This window comes from Rattus rattus, chromosome 15 (assembly GCF_011064425.1).
Source record: "Rattus rattus isolate New Zealand chromosome 15, Rrattus_CSIRO_v1, whole genome shotgun sequence".
NCBI classification, from domain to species: domain Eukaryota; kingdom Metazoa; phylum Chordata; class Mammalia; order Rodentia; family Muridae; genus Rattus; species Rattus rattus.
In genome coordinates this window covers 60,647,608-60,672,290 of record NC_046168.1, presented here as the reverse complement: position 1 = coordinate 60,672,290, position 24,683 = coordinate 60,647,608, and the positions used below count along the sequence as shown (strand labels likewise).

At 38.8% G+C, this 24,683-nt stretch overlaps 1 protein-coding gene across 1 annotated transcript in view; it reads right to left on the bottom strand.

Moving 5' to 3' along the window:
* Positions 1–482: 482 nt before the first annotated feature.
* The window catches only part of Dcc (DCC netrin 1 receptor), a 1,074,495-nt gene continuing 1,050,294 nt past the window's right edge, over positions 483–24,683 (bottom strand). Inside the window, exons 28-29 of the mRNA XM_032886223.1 lie at positions 6,328–6,470; positions 483–3,313 (exon numbers count right to left, since the gene is read on the bottom strand). Coding sequence (XP_032742114.1) covers positions 3,224–3,313; positions 6,328–6,470 — 233 coding nt within the window. The 3' untranslated portion in view covers positions 483–3,223. The remainder of the gene's footprint in view (positions 3,314–6,327; positions 6,471–24,683) is intronic.

Genomic DNA, 24,683 nt, shown 5'->3' with positions numbered 1-24,683 from the left:
ACGGCCACCTTTGCAGAGCATGAAGCGTGGGCCGCATTATTAGCAATCTTTATTTTGAAAAAACCCAAACCATTGTTACATCCAATCCCTAAAAGAAAGCCCTGACAAAAGTTTGCTTCTTATATCCTTGGTTTGAAACGTTTTATCTGGGTTGTTGAACTGAGTATGTATTTAATAATAGCCAAATATGAAGCTATGTTATTTAAATATTCTAGAAGATTCTGGATCGACTATAGGGAGGCGGCTGTAAGCACTAAGAAATACTTAACTTTTGTCTACAGCATTATACAAATGTTTTGAATACACTCGGAGCCCTCTTTATTTTTGTCAGTTTAAACAAATGCAGAAATTTCTGGAGGAATGAAAATTACTTTCTTATCAAAATGAAATAGAAGAAAAATAACAAAGTCCTTAAAAGCAGGCTCTTGCTTTGCATTTCGGAATAGCGTATAAAAACCTGAGTCCTCCTGCCAAGTTTGATGTTTTTTTTTTTTTTTTTCCCATTCACAGAGAATGACTCCTGGTGGCAGAGATGCTGGCTGCCTGTTCAGATTTACCCTGTGGGACTCAAAGAGATTTATATGTTTAAAGGGTCCTGTGTGGAATGAGCTAGATTGATAAGCTAGACCGAACCTCGCTGCCTCACACCAGTCACAGACCTGGGAATTCACATGTCACCTGGAACCCTGGGCAACTTTACTGTATACACGTGAATCACTGGAAAGGTTATGGGAACACGAGCTCTGCAGAAGCCGTTTTGAACTAATTTTGTGTTTAAAAAATCACTGAATTAATGAAATCAGTCTCCTGAGTACACATAAATGCTTCCTCTGGATAATCAAGTCATAACAATATGACTTATTAGGATCACCAACTGCTAAAATAAACTATTGTATTTGTTTACTGAAATTTTCAAGGAGTGTGGAGGAAATGTAACTGACTGAAGTAGGTAGCATAGTTTCAGTGACTTTTAAAGATTACATGTCCTGACATCACTGACAGATTGGAAAGGCTTTGAATTTTGTAAAAATTCTGGTTCTCCTGACTTTCCAACTAGAGTTTACACAGCAGCTTTCAGTATAGCTCATTCCTTGAAATTTGAAATTTGAGGTTTTTAGCACACCCAACCTGAAAATTGGGCTGTCTCTCATGGATATCAAATGCCTCTGAAAAGGGGTTCTTCTTCCCTTTTTAAAATAATAGACAGGGGAACATGCTCTGGGCTGTTGAAAAAGTTCTGGTAGTTTAATAACATCTTCCAGTTTGAAGTAGTGGATTATTTTGAAAGTATTCATTGCTATGTTAAGAAATGCTTTATTTCAAGTCAGTCCACAGTTGTCTACCTCAGTGCCCAAATATTGAACAAAAGCATTCTGTCCCATTGAATAATACCACATAGTTCTTTGAAAGTACTTCCAGGAAAAAAAAAAAAAAGAACAACTCAGTAAATCGAACAAGCACTCTTGTTGAAGGAAACATTTTGCAAATGGACCAGACTTTCTAATGAACCATTTGAACAAGCCCTCTCTTTGACATCAGATTTCCTTCCCGACATAAAACTGTAAAAAAATAATCTGAATTATTATTTCTGTTACAGTGCCATTTTGCTCAAAATATTTCATTCAGGGATTCATATATAATTACCCACCTAATAAAAGGAGCTATTAGGTTGTAAAGATCCTATCTTTGCCATGCTCTTTAAAAATTATGACCTACTCAAGCTTGAAATCAAAGGCAGAGCTGAAAGGAATAATTCAGCTGAAACTCTCATCGCGTTTTCAAGTCACCTAACTGATAAATATGCAAACTAGTTCCCTCTTGGCGACTCAGCTGCATAAATAGGGATTAACTCCAAATACAGCTGAAAATTCATGGACTAAAAGGGAATGCAACAGAATGTTCCTATATTCAGCTAGTTTCAAGCTGTAGATACATGGCAATTGAAGTTTAAAATTCTAGTCCACAGTTTAAGATGCTGCTTTGAAAAATACCTACAGGAGTTATGATGTGTAGATGTGAAGTGGCGCCCACCCCTCTCTCCTCCCTGACTCTGTCTTAGGCTTGGGATGGAAGATTGCCTTGCCAACAGGGTCTATGGTCAACATTTGTCAACGTGGCCTGGCACAGCTCAATGAAGATTCTATCGGTGGAAGTGACATCAACTCATGAAAAGGTGTTCTGGGATATGGTTTTTCAGGTTCCTTTTCTTTCTTTTGAGCTTGCTCTCAGGAAGTCTACTCTCTCCACAGAGGGATATTGGGGACACAGGATATATGATGCATGGAGTTGGCCATTTTACCTAAGGCTACTTGCCCAGGAGAAGTAGGGGAATGGTTGGGATGGAGGATGGTGGAGTTCTTCTGGCCACACTCCTGAAGAAGAAGCCTTAGTGAAACCCAGACAGGCCATCACAGTGTGGAATGGCATAGAAGCCACTGAAAAAATCGAAAAATGTCCTATGACAAGCTCAAGTACACAATCACCACGTGTCTGAGAAGGCTGCATATTGTATTCTCCTTCTAGAAAGGTGTTGTTGCTGGCAAGATGCCACCAGTTGAGGCTTTTAAAGTTTCTACACGCTAGACATATGCGTTAATCAGAGACGGATTTACAAATACTTGCTAAACTTGGTAAAATGTTTATACCCATTCACTAGCATCTGCCACTTGTGTGAGATGGAACGATTGAGCTATAGACAATCACTGCCTGTTGCTTATTCACTCATTTACGTTTTATGCTGTCAGGAAAACATCCAATCCTTTGGTGCTATGGCGTGTGAGAGTTACCATGGATGCTCTGTAGTTGAAAAAGAAATGGTGACTTTGTGTTGATTTGCTATGGCACGGTACAGGCTGAATAATGCACTTGTGAGACTAGACCTACACAGAAAATGAAAGGTCCCACTGAAGGAAAATGTCGGCGTCAGTCATGACACCACGGTCCTTGCAGTGACAAAGAACCAGAACTCTGCAGGCAGCTTCAGCCTTGACTTTGTAGTTAAGATGCATCTTCGGGACCTCATGACCATCTTTGTTTTGATTCCTGATGTCCATCTAGGATGGGATACGGATTTCTTCTGAAGTGCTTCAGATGTTCCTTAACTGGATGGTCCGGATGGTGGACCTGTACACTGGTTTAGAGTTTTTGGACACAGGTGTGCTGTTTATGGATAATTGGTATGCTGCAAAGTTCCCAGAAGATCTCAACGGTTTGGCAATGCATGTCAAAAGGCGGAACCCGTGATGGCGTTGAGTTGCTTCATTAGCCCTTCCAAACTCGCCATTTGCTCGCTCAAGTCATCCTGTTCATATACCTGGAGAGGGAATGGGAAGGGAGTTAGGATGAGGTCTCGGTAGGCTCCAAGAATCCACTTAGTATCTTCCTGTAAGTCGGGCCACTTACTATTCTTGAGTTTGATGTAGGGACAGATAGATAGAGCAGATCTCAGAATATTGTAACAGAATGAACTTGTAATAGAAAAGGAGCTACCAATCAACTATTGAATACTGTTTCCCTGGACTCTATACGTTTAACAGGGAAAACAGCTTCACTGTTAAAAATATACGATTTTAAGTCTTATTCTTCCAATGGCTAGCTTTGAAGTAATTAACAAGTTAGGAGATTTCTCTGATGTATAGTTTTACTTGTCTAAGAATTGACAATTGTGCCTGTTTTATAGTTTATTCTGAGCATCCTGTGACAAACTTCCTGCATGTCACAATGTCTGACCAGTGATTACTATTAATACAATAGTTCCTTTTCATTTTGATAGGCAATCTACAAATAGGTATGTAAAGAATATCTAAAGATCAACATCATCCGCATTTTTTAAATAACGACATAGAATTTAAGTTTCGCATGGCAACTTGATGATGTTGCGACTGATAAGAAAATGTATAGATTATAACTTTAGCTTGTGGGTGGAAGCAAAGTTTATGTCCAAAGCCAGAGGGCTTGGCGTAGATGTGCAGGATCTCTTGCAGCGTGATATAAACTCTGTATAAACCAAGAGGCTTACCTGCATAATGCTTCCTGAATGGCTCACCTTTTGCTCTCTGGGAGTTCCTTGCATGATGTTATTTGTAAATTCCAGGATTTCTACTTATCTAATATTCAGTTACTGGTCTGAGGACTTTTGATTTAATAAAAAATAATTTCAGTATTTATATACTCGCTGCTTTTAGTTATTCTTTTATTGGTCAAATGGGAATTTGTCTGACAGTGCTGCCTGCTGGTAAACAGCCAATAAGTAATAATTCCCTCCCTTTCCCCTTTCTTAAGTATTGTTTGTTTTAATAAATGTAGGCGTGAATGAAATTCTGGATTATTCTCAACCATCCCTTTTAATTAGTTATTTGATTGAGACAATGTTCCAGATCATGATTGGTACTGTATTAGCCAATAAACACCACTTAATATCTTAGTAAGAGAGCCCCCTGCCCTCATCCTGCTAAGTCAATGTTCATCATACTAAGAAACCTGCAAAAGAACTTGTTCTACGGGATCCTAAGAAAACTCATCTACAGAAGAATGCTCAAGACCCGAGGGCACAGGACACCAACCCATGAGCTTCCTTTAGAATTATGAACATGTTAATGAATAGTTTGGTCATATATAATTCAGAACCAACCAAGGATTGAGAAGTAGCCCATTGGCTCAAACAGTCTTATATAAATAGAATGAAGTGGAGAAATATTACTTGATCAGTCATTTTTGTTTCAGTTCATGATTCCCATTTTTTTCTTCATCTCTATTTTCTCCTGTTTCTTTTTAGGGCAGGGTCTCACTATGCCCTCCAGAATGGCTTCGAACTCTCTGTGTAGACCAGGTTGGTTTTAAACTTAGAGCTTTATCAGCCTCTGCCTTAGGCACTACCACACTGGTCCTTGGCCAACCATTTTCAGGGTTGATGCTTTGTTTATCTGGGTAGTGTATTTGAATACAGCTATTAAATTTTTGAAAAACTATTAGTCTACAATCAAATGTGCTTCACAGATGAGACACATACCTAATTCTGAATTCATAATGTGAAAACAGAAGGAAAAAAAATCCCCCTTTTGACATTTGCTTTATATATATCAGGTGATAATATTTTGAAAAATGGGATTAAACAAAAGACAACATGAAATTAAATTTTATCAATTTTTGTGCTTTTAACATGGTGTCTAGAAAATTTAAAATTATACAGGGGGTGGTCACATTATTACTTTACAGGAAGCTGTTGATCTCCATGTGTCCCGTTTCTGCTTTTCCTTTCATTTGTATGTATTACTGCCTGTAATACTCTATCCTTTGCTTTCACTGCATTCAGTCAACCTTTGGTGTGAAACAGACCACTTGACATTAGAGTCAGAACTTCTCCTAGAAGAAGCCTTTTGTAAATTTAGTATTTTAACCTAATTTTAGATATGGCCACAGATCATGTGACTAGACATATTGAAATGAAGAGTGTATTCTGACAAAAGAGTAGTAAGTGCCTTGAAATTTTAATCTTGTAGAAGGTGTGTTAAGCATGTAGTGTCTTCCTGCTGAATTTTCAGAAAAAGATACACATTACTGATTTCCGTGGTTTTTCTGTTGTTATATTACTTCATGGTTCAAATGTATGGCTATGTTTAAAAATTTAAAAGTCATGAAAATGTATTGTTATTTGAATAAAATAATCTTTCCTTTTTGACAATCAGATTTCTGGTGGAAATAATTTCAGCTGAAGAAATTGGTAGGTCATAGACTTATCAAGGACTGGTTATAGTTGCTGCTTTTATCCTTTAAGCTTGAATAATTCCTTTCCTGGTATCCCCCATCTTTGCAATTTTTTCCTTCCCAAACATTGTTTTCATTTCTTCATTTTATATTTTCTTCTGAAGTGTGTGTGTGTGTGTGTGTGTGTGTGTGTTAGTTATTATGGTTTTAGAGGTAATGACTACTTCAGAAAAATCTCTTAGAATACAGCTTTCAGTTAAATATCAGTTAAATAATGAATTAGGATTTCAAGATATTTCATAGTAATCACAGGTTGTGTGTGTGTGTGTGTGTGTGTGTGTGTAGACTCTTATGTGCACACACATTTATGGATATATACATGCATATATAAGCATGTATATATGATTGTATATACTTAGAGATTACTTAATATTCTTCTTCTATATAAGACTGCCCTTAAGTATAAATACATCTATAATTTAAGTAAACTGTAGGTATATATCTTTTTTTCCTTCAGGTTTTCTCTTCACATTCAAGCATATGCAAGCTGTAAGAACAATATCCCAATATAATGAGTGCTGAGTGCCTTAAATTGAACAGGATAACTGTGATAAAGCTTCTTACACTGGCTGGATCCTCTGTTGGCTTGTGACTCTCTTCAGACACTTCAGGGGCTGTTGGCACAGACACGGGAAGCAAAGGGGACCTTGCCTTTCCTGCTAGCCCAAGGGAGGCCGTTTTAACATGAGTCTTGGGAAGGGTGGGTCCTGGAATAGAAAACACAGGATGATGAAACTAATACATAAAACATTCAGGAACAATCTCTGTCATGTAGGCTAAATCCAGCAGGCTTCCCTTGACTTTAGCATACTGTGGTGATTCTGACACTTAGAGTGGTGCCATTGTAATTCTTCTGAATGGAAGACAAATTGTGAGAAGGCCTCACTAGATGAAGGTCTTTGAGTCATAACGAACTTCAAGTGGATTCCGAATCAGGCAGGGAGCTCCAGACTTCTCATCACAACCTACAGAGAATCACTTGAGCTCATTGTCTGCTAGCCTCTGGTTCAGGTTGCAAAGACCTGTACGGTAACTCACAAATCTGCTCTAAATTGTATATGAGACAGACATGCGAGCTTATAAGAAAGACTTGCTTGCTCTATGAGAAAATATTAGATATTTCAGCTATACAAAGTTTTGCATAGATAAACTGAGAGCACTTTATTATAGTTATCTTTTGAACAAAAATGAATCGATTTTGTCCTGGTTCCTGTCAAAAATCATATTTTAATATTCATCAAAAACATGCAAAAATATGAAGTCTGTTGAATGACATTTTTTCTTTACTGTGAAATGAATTGTTTTTTTACCTAGTTTGAAATGTACTTTAAAAATTCTGCTTACTATGTAGTAGTATTTCTGTTTCATTGTGGTTAACTTGCAATAAATATTTAAAAGGACTTGTTGGGTTGGCCAGCACATCTCACAGGAGTAGAGTCATGTCTACTTAGCCCCGAAACCAAAACTCTAGGACAAAAGTTATAACGCGTCAGAGAAGCTACACCCGTAAAGTTTCACCAACATAGCTGCCAGTCAACATAATCCCTGGACAAGGACAACAGTAGTAGCCATGCTAATGTGGAAGGGACCAAGCTCATGAGGCCTCAGGCTCAGATGATGAACTAGAGGCAACTAAGGGATGTTGAGAGTGGGAGAAATGTCTTCTCTCACTTCCCATGTGGGGAAGAGCACACCAATTGCTTATCCAGTAGTAAATAGATAGCCCTGAAAATATACACATTATACAGACCGAGCAGGTTATATTTATATGTTTATGAAACATATCCACAAGCATGCGTAGACACATATACACACACATGCACATACTTATACACAAATAAACACAAATATCAATCAAAAGGGTGCATAGGAGGGGGTGGAGGGAGAAAGGGAAAGGAGAAAATGATGTACTTATAATCTCAAAAATTTAAAAGAAAACTTATATAAAATTTTTAAAGGAAGTAATAAAAATTTGCTTCCATTATAGTCTATCAAAAGTAATGACATGTTAGTTCTTCATTTACTGATATTACTGGGTACTTAATCTTTGAAACAGACTCCGATATCAATAAACATACCTGGGTTAATGCACTAACTGTATTAAAGCATAATAATTTGTTTATATGGAACAATATTTGCAAATAGTCTAGTAAGTCAATAATCTTCTGAATTTTCATATGAATTTTCCTCTGTCATGACCTAAACATATAATTTGTTCTCAATTTAGTTTTATTATTAATCACCAAGGATCAAAGTGTGTAACTAGACACAAAAATCCTGCACTCTCAGCTATTCCTAGTTATTCAATCTTTATTTTCTAATGCTTTCCTTACCTGTAAAATGGTAACGATGATAGGAACTTGTAAGGATTAAATGAGATTTCTTATTGAGAGTGGGTGAAGGTTGGGGAGATTGCTCAGTCTATAATGATCTTAACATTTCGATCATGAATTCCTGAGTCTGAGCCCAGGAACACATGTAAAAGGTTTGGTTGATTTAGCATGTACTTGCAATTCCAGTGCTGGGGAGGCAGAGTCAGTCTGAGGTCCACTGTCCAGTTAGCATAGCTTACTCAGTAAGCAAGCTTCAGGCCAGTGAGAAATCCTCTTTCAAAAGATAAACCATGTCTGATGTATGAATGATATCTGATATTCTCTGCTGGTCTTCACATACACACACACACACACGTACACAAACAAATCCTGGAAAGGAATTATTGATATTCCCTTATTAAAATAATCCTAAGTATTTTTTTCTGAGTTTACATGTGAATTTGTAAGGAGTGGAGTAAAATCAAGTAACCTTAAACTTCCACATTTGGGTAAACAGTTCTCCCCAATTGTGTCTGATTGCCCTGATAAATGAAGGTTTCTTGACTCATAAGTTATCTAATCTTATTCAGACACATGATTTTAGGGAACCATGCAAATGGGCATCGAGTTCAAACCCTATATTTAGCTCGAGGAGCAAATGTTTTCCCTTGTTGATGAATGTGGCGACTTGTAACATCGATGACTGAACTCTAGCATTGACTGCACTTATTGCTACTGCAATGTTACTTACATATAAGCATAAATTTGTCATAATTGTTATAACGTATTTCTTCTGTTACAGCCTATAAAACAAACACACATAATTTCAAATGGGTACCTCCTATGAAAATATACATCTTGAGGGCTGATGGGAAGGCTCAGCAGGGAAACACGCCTTCTGTGCAAGTCTGATCACTTGGGTTCCATCCTAGGAACCTATGGTATGTGCGTGTGTAAGTGCATACACGTACACTTGTGCATACGTGTGAGTGTGTGCATGTGCTTATGTGTTTGTGTGTGTCTGTTAGAGAATCAACTCCGGACGATTGTCTCTGGCCTCCGCCATCATGCTTTCATGGCGAGTGTGCCTGCCCTCGTATACGCATGCCACACATACTCACACAACAACAACGATGACAATAATAAACTTGTAAAAGTTGCAACTTGAATTAGTTATTAATAAGAAGAGGTAAGTTGCTGGGATTAAACAAATCTACTACACAAAATTTTAACTAGTTGAAGCAGTTGTTTTGGGGCTTATCCTCCAGGATTCAAATTAACTACCATTATTCTCCAATCAAATGATAGTCAAATCTCCATTCATTCAGAGTTTGTAGAGTGAGCTCGTCTTCACAAGATGTGAACAAGCTATATTACATATTGCATTTTCCTCTCTTTACCCTTTAACCTGTGACTACATGTATGGTGTCCCTGGCATGATCTTATTCACAAATAGAAACATTATAAAGCCTGTTATTTGAATTGGCAATTGATACATGTAATTCGTATTGATATTTTACATTATGTGGCTGGAGACATTCCTTATGGTTTGATTAGTTGCCTAGTAAGCACAGGGCTCTGGGTGCAATTCATAACACTGATAATAGACAGACTGATAAAATATGGATACTAATAAAATGTTTAAATGGGAATACACATTTGGCAAAAGAAATCTTATAATTAAAAGTTCCCAAAATAACCATGGTATGGTGGTATGCATTATTCCTTATCCAAGCAAGTTGAAGACTTAAGTAAGAGAGATTCGTATGTTCAAGGCCAACCTGGCTACATAGCATGGTTCTGTCTCAAGCAACATAGCCCTCACCCCCTCTCTCCAGCTTCATACATAGAACACCTAAGGGCTCTGCCTTCTAAACATGAAACAGACAAACAAACAAACAAACAAGTAAACAAACGAAACAGAACAAATAAGAAGCCCAAACAGATTCCTATGGAACTTGAGAATATGCTTCTGTTGAATTCCTGCTTTGAGCTACATTTTCTGAGCTGTGTTCATTTATCCTCTTAGAAAGGTTTCCCCATTCTAGGTAAATTCGACTTTAGGTTTTATCCCCACAAAAGCAGTGCCCTCAGCATTTGGACACCTTTTATGTCTTGATACCTTACTACACATCTCATGCACCGTGTTGACTCTTTTTCTATGGACTTACTTGTACCTGCTTGTCTGGTTTTAATCTAGGCTCCCTAGATGATAAGAAGAAGAGGTCTACTCCTATTTTCAAGATGTTTTAAAGAAACTTTAAGTTGGTGAACTTTTGCCAGATACATGCAATATGCCCAGCATACACTGAAAACCAGTTCTCCTTAATGCAGGTATTTGCAAAGAAAATGCAAATCTGCCCATCAGAGAAATGAAAGGGCTTAGCTTATGGAGAAAATTGTAGCAGGGTCACTTCCTATTTTGCAAGAAGAAACATACATGATAAATATTCTTTTATAATTTACCAGACACATCATTATTCATATCATCCTCAATATTTATCTTAGTGCATTTTTGGAAGATTTGTATGTAGAGAAAATGTGACGTGTAGGCATGGCTTACCATTGTTGCTATAGAGACACTCTTAGATACATTTCCTACCTAATACATGGGCAGGTGCTTGATATGTTAGATGCCATTTGCCATATTAATATATTGTACTACAATACAGGTGTGCCTAGAGACTATCTTAATTCATACTCATTAAAAAGTAAGATCATTAGAAGTGATTTTCTCTAGTGATGAGGTGACAATTATTCATTCTTTCAGAATGAACTAAATCTTATGCAATATCAATACAAAGCGAGCTCTGTACCAGGGATCTAAGAAAACTTGGATCCACACCACAGGGAGTGTGTAAATCTCAACAGACTTTCCTTTCTGAAAAAATACCATAGCTTCACATTCTTCAGAACTCTGGAACATCTTAGGGCCTGGATTCTACCCAGTGACCTTCTTTTTGGTTTTGCTAAAAGGAACCTGATGTCCTTAGGAACCAAGACACTGAGGTGGAACTAATCTTCATAGAATTCACATAAATGAAGAATTCGAGCAGTTTCCTAGCTTATTGAGAGACTTTGATGTGGAATCTGTGGCTTTACATGCTTTCTCTTTCCATACAATGAGGAAGAGTTAAAGGTATGCATATTAGGAAAAATTTCCAGGAGGGATTTATTAACAGCCAATTAGACAATATTGACATCAAAACTACTCTTAAGTAAAAGACAAACAATGGATATGGTCTGAAGAGAAACCAGAGATTACAGTACTTGAGAGAGTGAGAGCTAGCCCTCCATATCACCTGAGCAGCACAGTAGAGATGACCCTGGTGGAGGGGGCTCAAGTGAGCTGTCATCAAGAGCATGAGCACAGCAGACCATCCACCTTGCCAGGAAAACACAGTGGAGCTGACCTGATGGTGAAGGCATGGGCGAGCCATCCTCAAGAATGTGAGAGCAGGAGAGATGGCCTTGCCTCCTGCTAATCAGGTGGCCTAGCAACACTAGAGAACTCTGCCCTGGTGGCTAGGGTGTGGGATAGCAGGCAGGACAAATAACTCAGTTATCATCCAGGTCGAGATCCATGACTTTGAGTTGGCCCACTCAAAAATCGACATCATCTGTGAACTGTAAAAGGGCCTGTCCTGCTGTGATCTTCACAACACAGGGCAACAACAGGAAAACCAGAAGGAGTCCTGGTGGAGGATCCAATGATTGTGTGAGAGAAACCAGAGACTTCAGACTAGACCAATGCCTCAGTGTCATGATCATTTACAAGAGAAGATTTGCTGACAGAAGGGTATACTGTGGGACACACTGACACACTACAGATTCTACGATGAGTACTTTCTATAATTTGTTTTGTTTAGAGAGAGAGAGAGAGAGAGAGAGAGAGAGAGAGAGAGAGAGAGAGAGAGAGAGTTTAATTTTGTTTTCTATTGGGAAGGGGACTGTCAGCGAAGAGGGCTGATATAAGGCAGTGGGGATATGAATAGGACTGGGGTGCATGGTGTGAAACTCACACAGAAATAATAAAACAAACTAACTAACAAATGAAAACCCTACTTTTTAGTAACAGGAGAGATTGTAAATCAGAGATTCCCATGAAAGTTTTTGTTCTGGAAAACTGACCCCATTCTCCTGCGTGTATGCTAGTTCTGTCCCTGTGCTCTGTCTCTGTGTGTACAGCTTTAGAATTTTCTTCTTTGAACCTCAGATATTTTAAGCTGGACACTAGAAGTCTGAGTCCCGAAAAGCTTACTAAGTTGTGCTTTACCCCTTATGAAAGTATTTTGAAACTCTCGGAGCAATTACTTTCTGATTTGATTGTCTATTTTGTATCCCTAGTCATCGATGGAGCTACAAGTCCGAGTTAATTCTTGACTGCGTGTCTTATGAGTTACCAGTCACCTTCCCCAAGGGGAACATTCTGATTCCATCTTCTATGGCATTGGAACCAAACATATATCTTTATATAAAATAACTAGTCTCGTGGCATGTTCCATTTTGAAGTGAAGCAGCAGTGCAGTCCTCTAGTGTTTACGTTAGTGACTGGAGCCTGGGGACTCTGTGTAAACTAAAGACGTTTCACAGAGTGCCGTTCTGCAGTCTCTTACCTGCTGACGAAACGCTGCGGTTTAACCTGAGCTCACCCTTCCACCTTAAGATCCCCTGGATTTCATTTGCAGACAAGGTCTTGGTATATACTTTGTAAACACTGCCTGGCTTTTGCTACATGGCTGTCAGGTTATTTGTATGGAATGGTCACCAGTGTACCTTCAGAGTACGCCTGAAAGATTAAATTTGTAGACCTACTATTTGTTATGGGATGGTGGCCCAGGATCTCGCTTTGTTATCCTCTTCACCCTCTTTAAAACATCTCTCATCACATAAATGAGGTAATGCAAAGCCCTCAGATCCAGAGACGCATCTAAAGGACACACAGGTCCATCTGTGGGGGGAGGTGGGAGATCAATCCACACAGGTAGCAAGGGTCTGCCACTGCTATAATACTCTTGAGTATTATAATTCAGTAAGATGTATATGATTCCTGAAAATGTTATTATCAAAATCTTATAACATCCTGTCCTGTAAATGGAAGTTTTATGAGTATTTTAAGGGCTCTTAGGATATTGGAAAATCTCCTTACCCCATCTTGCCCAAGCAATCCATCCTCTGTATAACCTACTAGAGAAAAGTTTTCTATGGGATTGGGATAGAGAGCCTCAAGTAGGTTTTGAGTGGGCTAAGATCCTTGTAGGACAGGTTAAACAGCAGTAAGTCCCACTACTACACTATTCCTTCTTGTTTCCAGTCATTGGGGGTCCAGGAAGCTAGGGGCTATGGGAAGAACAAACAATTCCAATAGGATTTTGGTTTCAGTCAAGGAAAGGAGCCTAAGCTCCATGCACAGCATCAGAAAAGCAGCTCTGATCAAGCATTGCAACAAGTGGGATCCTTAACTCGTTCTACCTCTATAACTATAAAAACAGCTTAACTGACAAGTCTAGATTGAAGGCCTTCTGGCCAAACCTCTTTCCAGTATAGCACACAATTAAAAGTCTACAAAGGCAACATGCATAATTATAGCAATGATGTGTGATGTTTTTGAATCCCATCACCAACTCCATGTAGTCTTGGGATCAGAGCGTTTCAAAGCCACTGAGCATCTCCCAGTAATTGAAACAACAGGTATGTCAGATAAATTAGTAGAAGGGATATCATGCCTGATACAAAGACGGTACTAGTAGGTATAACAAACAGAATTGTAAGCTATAGTAATACAAATGAACACAGATGCCATGTGGCTGGAAAGAGTTGTCAATGCGCTGAGCTAAGAGCAGTGTGGACTGTAATTGCTCAATAGACTTGGCCTATGATAATCTGTCTTGATAAGCTGTATTTAGAAGTTTCACTTCATAGATGGCTCAGACAGAAGGAGGTTTGGCAGTGTTGGGTTGGCCGCTGTGGGGACAACAAATGTGTAAATAATATACAATAGAGTTCAACTTGAATAGAACCTCTGAGAGACTTTCATGTGGAAGACCACAGCCCATTATGTCTCCCTGGAAATCAGGAGGCAGATATTCTTATCAACATATGGACCATTTCCTCTTAGCTGTCCTTGGAAGCTTCCTATTGGATAAAAATAATATCTGGTCATAGGATAACCAATATAGATTGGAGAATATTTAAGGCTATTGGCATTTCTATTAAATGTTTAGTATTTTACATGCTGCTAAAACATTGCTCTCATTCCATTTTATGGCATTGACAAATGGATTCCTTGATTGGGCATGTATATAAATCAACCTACCCCATGAGAAAATGGAAGGTAGACTTGCTAGGGACTATGCCTGCCAGGGAGGGATACAAATGTGGCCTCACATGTGTGGATATTATATGCATTTCTGTACAAGAGAGTATAGAACACATAGGACAACCATTTCTAAACAAGAGAGTATCATGGAAAGCCACCATTAAGGATCACATCCACCCATGTGTTACGTATGATAGCCGTTTCAGAACTGAACAGAACAGGAACAGAACTGAGGTGCAGATAACCAAGTGTGATGATATTTCTATCTACAGTACAACCCTACTGGATCTTGGTTAATTTAATGTAAAAATGTGGTGTTAGAAACTAACCTGTCTTTTTCTTGAACCCCATGATTGAAAGACCAAAAAAATAATCATTAGCCACCCTTGCTTGTGTGACTAATTTTGACTCTTGAAAGTACATTTCTAATCTATCCTATTTCTTTGCTTTGAATAAACTATGCTACCAGAATTTATGTATGACCTAAGATTAATCTCTGAAGAGGATAAGAAGCTGTGGACACACAGACCCCAATAGACATTTTGACAAACCAAAGAGGGATGTGGCTTACTCTTTTAAAGCATTGGCAGAAACAGTAATGAGTAAAAATAAACCATTTCATTAGTATATCGAACTCTTGTTTCTCAATGTCTGCAGATGACAAGGTTCCTACTGGTTTTTGGAGTATGCATGCACAATTTCAATGTAACTTCTATGGGTTAAATCAGGGCAATGTATCAAAGGAAAATAAAAGATAAATATCAAAAGAAAACCTTCCATTGATCTGAGCTGCTAGTGTAATATAAACTTAACCTTATAGTCAACATGCTCTAAGTTCTGTTCCAAATACAAGGGATGACTTTCAGAATGCTATCAAGAGGCATCTTGCTTTGAGAAGGAGATAGAAGCACACAGGTAGTGAGAACAAGTGAGAAGATGAACTGGAGAAATTGGAGAACTCGTCTGCTAGCATTTAGGTATGGAGAGATGCGGATTCCCAACCAGAAACAACTAGCTGATGGGCAAAATGAAGTATTTTGAATTTACTGTATTCTTTTTCCCAAGTCAGTGAGTGTGGTCTATAAAATGAAGTCCTGACAAATGTCCACACTCTCTGAGAAGAAATCATAGCTTCCGCGACTATCACAAATGCCTAGAGAAGCCAACTTAAATGGCAAGGAATTCTATTTTGCCTCATATTTTAATAGCCTCTAGAACATTGTCACTAGATTTTATTATTTAGAACTGATATTGAAGCAGTATATTGTGGTGGGAGTGGAAGGATACACAGGATGCAAAATGAGTGATCAAGACAGGAAGGAGCCAATGGGCTATTACCTAGACTGACCTATCTGTCTTTGAGGTGGTTCTGCCTCTTATGTGTTTCATTGGTTCCCAGTAGTGCTTCAGTCAAACAAGGAAGATTTCAAACAGGATTTTGAGGGACAGGTATTTGTGCTGTAACAGTCACATTAATTACCCTGATAGCTTAATTTCTCTGACTCTTGATTTCTTCATAGCTATCAAAACTAAGGAATTTGTTCTCTAGATTATAACCTATAAAAATAATATGAAAATCTAATACAGCTCTCTTGCCTGCATTTCATTTTCATTTATTTTTTTAAAATAATTTGGTGTTCTAAAAATATCCATAGGAGGGGATATGGAGGCAAAGTTTAGAGCAGAGACTGAAGGAACGGCCATTCAGAGCCTGCCCTACATGTGGCCCATATATATACAGCCACCAAAACTAGATAAGATTGATGAAGCTAAGAAATGCATGCTGACAGGAACCAGATATAGATGTATCCTTAGAGACACAGCCAGAGCATGTCCAATATAGAGGCCAACACTAGCAGCAAACCACTAACTGAGAATGGGACCCCCCATTGGAGGAATTATAGAAAGGCTTGAAAGAGCTGAAGGGGCTTGCAACCCCATATGAACAACAATGCCAACCAACCAGAGCTCTCAGGGACTAAACCACTACCCAAAGACTATACATGGACTGACCCATGGCTCCAACTGCATATGTAGCAGAGGATGGCCTTTTTGGGCATCAATGGAAGGAGAAGCCCTTGGTCCTGCCAAGGTTGGATCCACAGTGCAAGGGAGTATCTGGGGGTGGTGGTGGTGGGGTGGATGGGGAGGGGAACACCCTTATAGAAGAAGGGGAGGGGTAGGGGATAGGAGGCTTATGGACAGGAAACCGGGAAAGAGAATAACATTTGAAATGCAAATTAATGTAATGTAATATCCAATAAAAATAATTTGGTGGTCTAAAAATTTATTTTTATTTCATCTGTTGGTGATGACATTTTATTTTCTTTAAATTGGCTTTCCACTCCCCCGTTTTTAACTCTCTGGGACTCCTTCCAAACCCAAGCCCTCCCAATTAAGCTTTCTATTTAGTGGCTTGCATCTCCTCAAGATTTAGGAAGACTGTGACCAACATGGGGGCAGATGCATCTCTAATCCCAGGACAGGGAGACTAAGGTGGGAAGACTACTGAGCATTCAAAGCCATTCTAGCCGACCAAGCACTCGACTCGGATTCAGTCAACAAAGTACAAAAATAATACAAAATTAGAACATGTAAGAAAACCATATTAGAAAATATTGGATAACACATTGATAAAAATGTATCCCAAAAAGCATTTCTCATCAACTCGTAAAACTTGACTTACAAGGGATAACAATTTGCCCTTAAATCATTGCTTTATGGAAAAATAGTCCTTTCTAAAATCATTAATAAGACCTATAACAACACTTTTGCTCATTTTCTGCTTTTTATTCTTCACCCTGTAAGTTAAGTAAAATAACACAGTATTAGACTTCTATGAGTTGAAATGATCCATGGTTAATTGAAATGTTTCAATTTGCAAATGCTTCAGTTGAAGCCACTGCACAATTTTCTGTGCCTGGGGTGCAGGCTGGAGAACCACTTCAGGAGACCCTTGGTGCAACACCGGAAGCTGCTATGTTAAATAAATGCTTTTACGTGGTTATACAACTAATTAAGTGAGCAGCGCTTTGGTTTTAATGTTGTCTCCTCAGCAGGACCCACTAAGCAGGGAGATACAAATGGTGTTAGAGCTTCGCGACGGGCCAGCAGCGTGCATCCGGGGAAGACGAAGAGCCTCAGCAGGCATTTACTGTTCTAAGCTTTATTTCCACAGCGTAGTTATTAAACATTTCATTTGCTCATTAGGTGCATAATATATGACGGCCAGGTGCAGCCTCCTGCTAGCGTCTTCTTGCAGAGTTGCTCCCAAGTACAATACTTTCTATGGTGAGAAACACCAAGCTCGACTGGAGCACGAATGTCTTGCCCAGACTGCCCTGGGGTGGATCGAGGCCGCAGTGCATCCTGGGTCCAATCTTAGCTTTGACATTAATAGTCTTCCCTATTTTTTTCCTGTAGCCATCTCTAGCTTCCATTCTTTCGTTTTTATGAATAAGACTGAAGAACAATGGATTCTCCTTTGTCTCCTACCTATTCTAAAGGGGCGACTGAAAAGGCCTCTTTCTGTCTGGTTTTGATGTGAAAATTATTCTGATATGTACATATTTTAAAGTAATCAGTCTGGTCATGTCATCAGAGGACAATGAAGGTATTGCAAAGTCTCCTGCATATCTTATATTGGAAGAGGTTTGGTACTATGGGAGAAATGTGAACTACATACGGGAAACTGTATAGTCCCCTTCTTTACTATTGTATGTTCACATAATATTACAAAGAGAAAGCAAGCAGCTGTATTTGCTTGTATACAAGAGCCACAAGAGTTCCTTACAAGCAGTGGCCTCATTTCGAACATGAAGGATTTGGTGTTGGTCTTAAGGCGTTTGACTGTACAACACAGCAGACTGGATTGCACTGTAAGAGAAACATGCATTCAAAGGAAACCTTTACTAAGGAAAGGCCTTTTCTCTTCTACCATTCCTATTTCTCTTCGGTGATGGAAAGACATAGCAGGGGATGTGCTGACCAGGGGTCTAGCCTCTCTCCCCATATAAATCCCCCTAAGTCAAAGGAGGTACAACAGGCAAGGATGTAGCAAAGGTCACTACTGCAGTTCTTAACTCTGCCTGTTTATTGACACGGAGCTCTCCAATTGTGGAGACTGCATTTATTAAGCAACAAGGGAAGGCTTGACTGTTATAGAGTTAGTCAATAGTCACCTGGGAAGGGGAGGAAAGAGACCTCCTAGTCATTCCTACCTTGTTGTTTCAGAAGGCCCTAGCTTACTGGGTTTGCATTCAGTCATTAGTGCTTTATCTCTATTTTGCCTCTGTGCCAGAACCCAGAGGAAAGACTAGGTGCTGACGTCTCTGCTTGGGGGCAAAGGAACTACGACCGCCCACACTTTTTCTTCTATGTTCCTTAAAATATACTTCCTGAGCACACTTTATTGTGTTGTCTTGGAGACAAGAAATTAAAAGTTCAAAGAAGACAAGGGAGTGCCTACGTCTACTCAACTAGTGTCAGGGTTTAAGGATTTCTCCTATGAAGGTATATTTTCTTTCCTGGATAAAAATAATCTAACAGTTAACCAAGAAGACATAACTAGAAATCATAGGGAATGAACTAGGCAATCTTGGGGCTGTGAGGGAGAGACTAAGAATGGGGTGGCAGGAAGATGGGAGCATGGTGTTGGTGACTCACAGGGGCAGAATCAGAAGAAAGGACAGTAATAAATACTACAGATTTCTGCTCTCTGCTCTCTTCTCTCATGTAAATACATGACTCATGATAGAGTGCACTCTGTGGCTGAACCCCTGCAGGTAACCCCCTCTTTCTGTATTGTAACTAAATCTATTCTGGTATAATAGAGAAAACATCATATCATTAAAGGAATGGGAAACTTAGAAGAGTCATTAAGACCCAGTCTTGGTGAGATAGTCTTCGTTGGAAAAATACACATCAAAATTGTCTGCACATACTCCTACTTTTTTCTTCCCTCTCAGGCAATTCTCATCATTCCCACACCCCATCATTTCCCACTTCCTTTGTACACATTAAATATGGGAAACCACAAGCCATTTATTCTTCCCCAAGACAGAAAAATGATTCAGTAATGCAGCCAATGGCGAATCAACCACAGCTCTTCAACTGCCTTGATGTATTTGAATTTTAATGATAAATGGCAGAAGGGTGAGACAAGGAACTGAAAGATTTTCTTTCGTCATTTCATCTACCTGTTTAAAAGATGCTTTGCTTCCTCATATAGCTCTCAAATGTAATGGTAATGTTTTATTTTCCAGCACCCTCTTCCTTTGGCTGAACAATGAGCTGATAATCCAATAATCATTCTCCTGAGGTTATTTAGTAATCGTCTAATAAACTATCTCATAGTCTTAATGAAAACATACATTAATGATTACTCTATGGTCTTCCTTTGCATATTGGAATCTAAGTACCAAATTCAACTATGCAAATGAAGGGCTATGTGATAGTAACTGGAAACAAAACAAAGCAACAGTAACAACAATGACAAAACCAGAAACAAACAAACAGAAATGCCAGGTCTCCAAAATAGCACAGGAAATAGACTGACCAATCTTACTGGAAACATGAATCTAAATATGGTACCAGTTATCCCTGAAACTGTACAGTTCCTAGCTATGAGAGGTGTTGTCTATTTTACATTTTGTAAAGGAGAAGATTGAATCTTCGGAGAATTTTAAAGATTGGAAAGGCACTCCTGGGCATATATCCAAAGGATGTTCCAACATATAACAAGGACACATGCTCCACTATGTTCATAGCAGCCTTATTTATAATAGCCAGAAGCTGGAAAGAACCCAGATGCCCTTCAACAGAGGAATGGATACAGAAAATGCAGTACATCTACACAATGGAGTACTACTCAGCTATCAAAAACAATGACTTCATGAAATCCTTAGGCAAATGGATGGAACTGGAAAATATCATCCTGAATGAGGTACCTGAATCACAAAAGAATACACATGATATGCCCTGACTGATAAATGGATTTTAGCTCAAAATCTCGGAATACCCAAGATACATTTCACAGACCACATGAAGCTCAAGAAGAAAGAAGACCAAAGTATTGATGCTTCAGTTTTAAGAAGGGGGAACAAAATACTCACAGGAGGAAATATGGAGACAAAGTGTGGAGCAGAGACTGAAGGAAAGGCCATCCAGAAACTGCCACACCTGGGGATCCATCCCATATATATAGTCACCAAACCCAGTCACTATTGCAGATTTCAAAAAGTGCTTGCTGACAGGAGCCTGGTATGAATGTCTCCTGAGAAGCTCTGCCAGAGTCTGACAAAAACAGAGGTGGATGCTCACAGCCAACCATTGGTCTGAGAACAGGGTCCCCAATGGAGGAGTCAGAGAAAGGACTGAAGGAGCTGAAGGAGTTTACAACCCCATAGGAAGAACAATATGAGCCAACCAGAACCCCTAGAGCTTCCAGGGACTAAACCACCATCCAAAGAGTACATATGGAGTGACCCATGTCTTCAGCAGCATATGTAGCAGAGGATGGGCCTTGTCGGGTATCAATGGGAGGAGAGGCCCTTGATCCTGTGAAGGCTCGATGTCCCATTGTAGGGGAATGCCAGGGCAGGTAGGCTGCAGGGAGTGGGTGGGTGGGTGAAGGATCACCCTCACAGAAGCATGGGGAGGGGCACGGTATAAGAGGTTTGCTGAGGGGAAACCAGGAAATGGAATATTTAAAATGTAAATAAAGGAATATCCAATAAAAGAAAAAAAGAAAAAAATTAAAAAGAAATGAAAGAAAAGAAAGGAACTAGGCTTGTTGAATAGCCCTTGTATAAAATTTATGCTGGGAAATAATGAATCACAGGTAGAAAGGACGTCCTCAAGGACGGATCAATGTCCAGTCTGTTTGTGTCCTTGCCATTTGCCCAGTGCCTGACTCATTGAGAGCAGGGCCAACCCAGTGCTTTGATGGAAGGCTCGCCATCGATAAAATCAAGGTGGCCAAAAGCAGCAAGAAGGTGAAGAGACTGCAGAAAGGTTGTACCAGCAATTTTCCTTGTTCTTCACAAGTGGCTTCATAGGATAAATCGAGGAAATCAGCAAAGATCTAAGGAAGTGGATTCGGCTGAGCTATTTTACGCCCACCCCTTCCCTGATGCTTTTCTGTGGTTCCCAGTTCAAAGTCACAAATACCCAGCCAATAAATAAAGCAACAGAAACTCACAATCTTCCACTGGCCTTTCAAATGGCACTCCCTCCATCTTCAGGTCCAAAGGCAGATGATCATCCACAGGCCAGCCATCGCTCTCTTTAAGGGGCCTGCCTTGACTTTCTGTAGTCTATCGCTTTTCTACAATGTCATATTGAGATTCTCCTCAGTTAGTTTAAGAAATATTCTGACTCATTTGGTATAAAGGGGGCATTTCTTTCTTCAGCTCAAATAAATTATTTGATTTTTTTTTTAGTCCTGTTGACTGTATTTGCAACAAGAAACCAAAAGAAAAATACTTAATAATATATAACTATTCTGATTTATTTCTTTTGTACTTCGGTTAGGAAGATGGTCAATTTTATTCTTCATGAAACAGTTTACTTCAGTAGCTAATTTTTGTCCATATGTAGTGATAAAACTTTGGAAACTTCAAATTCTCAATTCATAGATAAATAGCATTGCATCTGTATCTATGTAATTTAATAAAATATCTTTTAAATGCAGAAGCACTTAGATACCCATGCTTCAGCCTCTTACAACTTTATTAACTGTATACTTGATATAGACTATAACTGTAATACTAAATTATTTATAATAACACACAGTAGATAATGTTCCTGGTAAATATTTCATGTGTAGTTTAAGATAATAACTTCTAACTTTCAAAATTCACATTACTGTGTGCACATTGAGTTAATTTCCTTTCTTAAAGAAAAACAGATGACCATAAAAACTTTGTTTTGTTTTTTTAGTCTTGATTCACAAGATCTTGCTTTCTTAACATTGTGAAATAATTTATTTTAATTTGGTTTCATTGTTTTGTGGAACACAATGAAGAGCATAGATGTACACACATAAACACACACACACACAAACACACACACAAAGACTCACGGATTTGCATCACAACTATATTTAGAATGTTACTTGAAGATTACACTGTGGTATTGGCACACTGATACCTTAATTCAATCACTTCCAATTTTATATGGGTATTTCTTAAATTAACCCAATCTCTTTATATGTATTATTTTTTAAGAGGATACTAAAATTCTCACTCTATTAGTCAACAATGTTTGGTTATATATTTTAAAAATATTTTCAAATACAAAAATAAAAAAATACTTCCCCTTTCGATTGCCAAAGACCAATATAGGAATAGCTGGTGTAAACTTTGCTTTTATCAACGTTGAACAACTTTCTGCACTTTGTAACTATTCACCTCATGGGATGGTCTACACTTGCATGTTACGATTCTCTCAGCTTTTTGTCTTTTGCCTTCCCTAGACTACAGGACTGTATGTGTATCTACGTACATACACCCATGTTAGAAATATCCCTATATGTGTATACTCTAGTGAATATTGAGACTTTATGGGCATAGCTTCTGAAATTGCTAGGAAAAACAATTTCACAGAAAACTCTATGATTCTCTAGTTATTAGAATATTCCATCTGTTTTCCACACTGTTCTCAGTGAGTCCCTACCCAGTTAACGAGAAGATATTGGCAGGCCTAGTATGGTTCAGGTCCTTTTGGGTAATGCAGCTGGTGAGTGTTCAAGTGTGCAATGGCCATGCTATTTGCAGAAGACTGTGTTCTCTTATCCTCTGTCTCTCACATCCTTTCTGCACTTCTTCTGTAATATCCCTGAATCACGAAAGGGATGATAGGGATGTCTCGTTTATAAATAGTCATGTATTCCCACAATTTTGAGCAGCTATGAGTCTTTGCAGTTACCTCTGGCCACTGCAAAACAAAAATTTGTCTGATCAAAGCCCAAAGTAGCACTATCCTCTGGGGACGAACATAGTAATTTAGAAGTAATTTGGTAGACACACCATGTCTGTTTAACAGAACAACCATTGCAGGTCCCTAGCTCCTGTAATTTCCCCAGTCATGGAGAAATCAATGGCCACATTTACAACACCAGACATGAATTCCTTCCTGAGGAATGGGCACCCAGTCCAATTACAACGTGATTGGCTATCACTCTAAAAGAACGACAGTGCACATCTTGTGTGTCAGATCAATCATGAATGTGCAGGGTCCACGGTAGACTGTTGAAGACTTCTTCCCTTCAGCAGCTTCCATAGTACTTTCTAGTACTACAAGGGCAGGCAGCAGGAAAGGCGCTTCTGGCTTAGTTTCTGATGAATGTTCTATATCCTGTGGTCACAGCGTATAGTATTTTCTTTTTCTTTTTTTCTGCTATAAGGTCTTAGCATCCATGAAACAGCAAGGACAATTTTCTGAATTGTTTCGCAAGCCCTGACTGCTTTTCTGAGAACAGCTCATAGCGAGGCAGTTCACCCATGACACCGTTCTTTCGTGTAATCAACTGTGACTTCAGGGGACAGCTTTATCTACGCACACAGGGTACCCGCATTCAAACGCCTTTCTCAATGTTTAATTTTGAATTAGCTTACCACTTTATCAGATTCCCCTATAGCTCTTTCATGCATCTTCAGTTTGGTAAATACTTCCCTAATAAAATCTTGTAAGAAATATTCCAAATTAAGGTATCTTTGCTCAAAGGAACTACTGTATTTATAATGGCTATTTTCTTAGTAGCATTGTTTTATCTCTTGGACATCCTTTTTGCTCTACCATAAAATGGAGATTTGTCCTAAGTTAGTATTGAAACTTGGATTTTTTTCCTTCAGGTTGTTTTCCTAGGAGCTGTCATGTTATTCTAATCACTATCTGTTGAAATGCACACTTTCTGAAGATGATTCTGAGCTACCACTTCATGACTGTCCCCATGAATGCTACATCTCTCCTTACCCACAGTGGATTTTCTCCTGGACACTCATACTCCCTCTTCCTCCTCAGCGTCCTTTCTCCTCACAAGGCAAACTTTCCCACTACTTCATTCTTTCTGTTAGCTTAAACCAAGGTTCCCGAAGACACAGCGATCAAACAACAGTCACTTGGGTCTCACCTTCCTTCCATCTAATTATTCACTATTCAAATATTTCTTCGTCTAAAAGATAAGTCTCACAACTTTCACTTTCATTTTTTCTCCTCTCTGCTCTTTGAATGCATGGCATTTTTTTTTTAAATCTTGTTCTTGGTTTACTATTTGACCTTGGTTTACT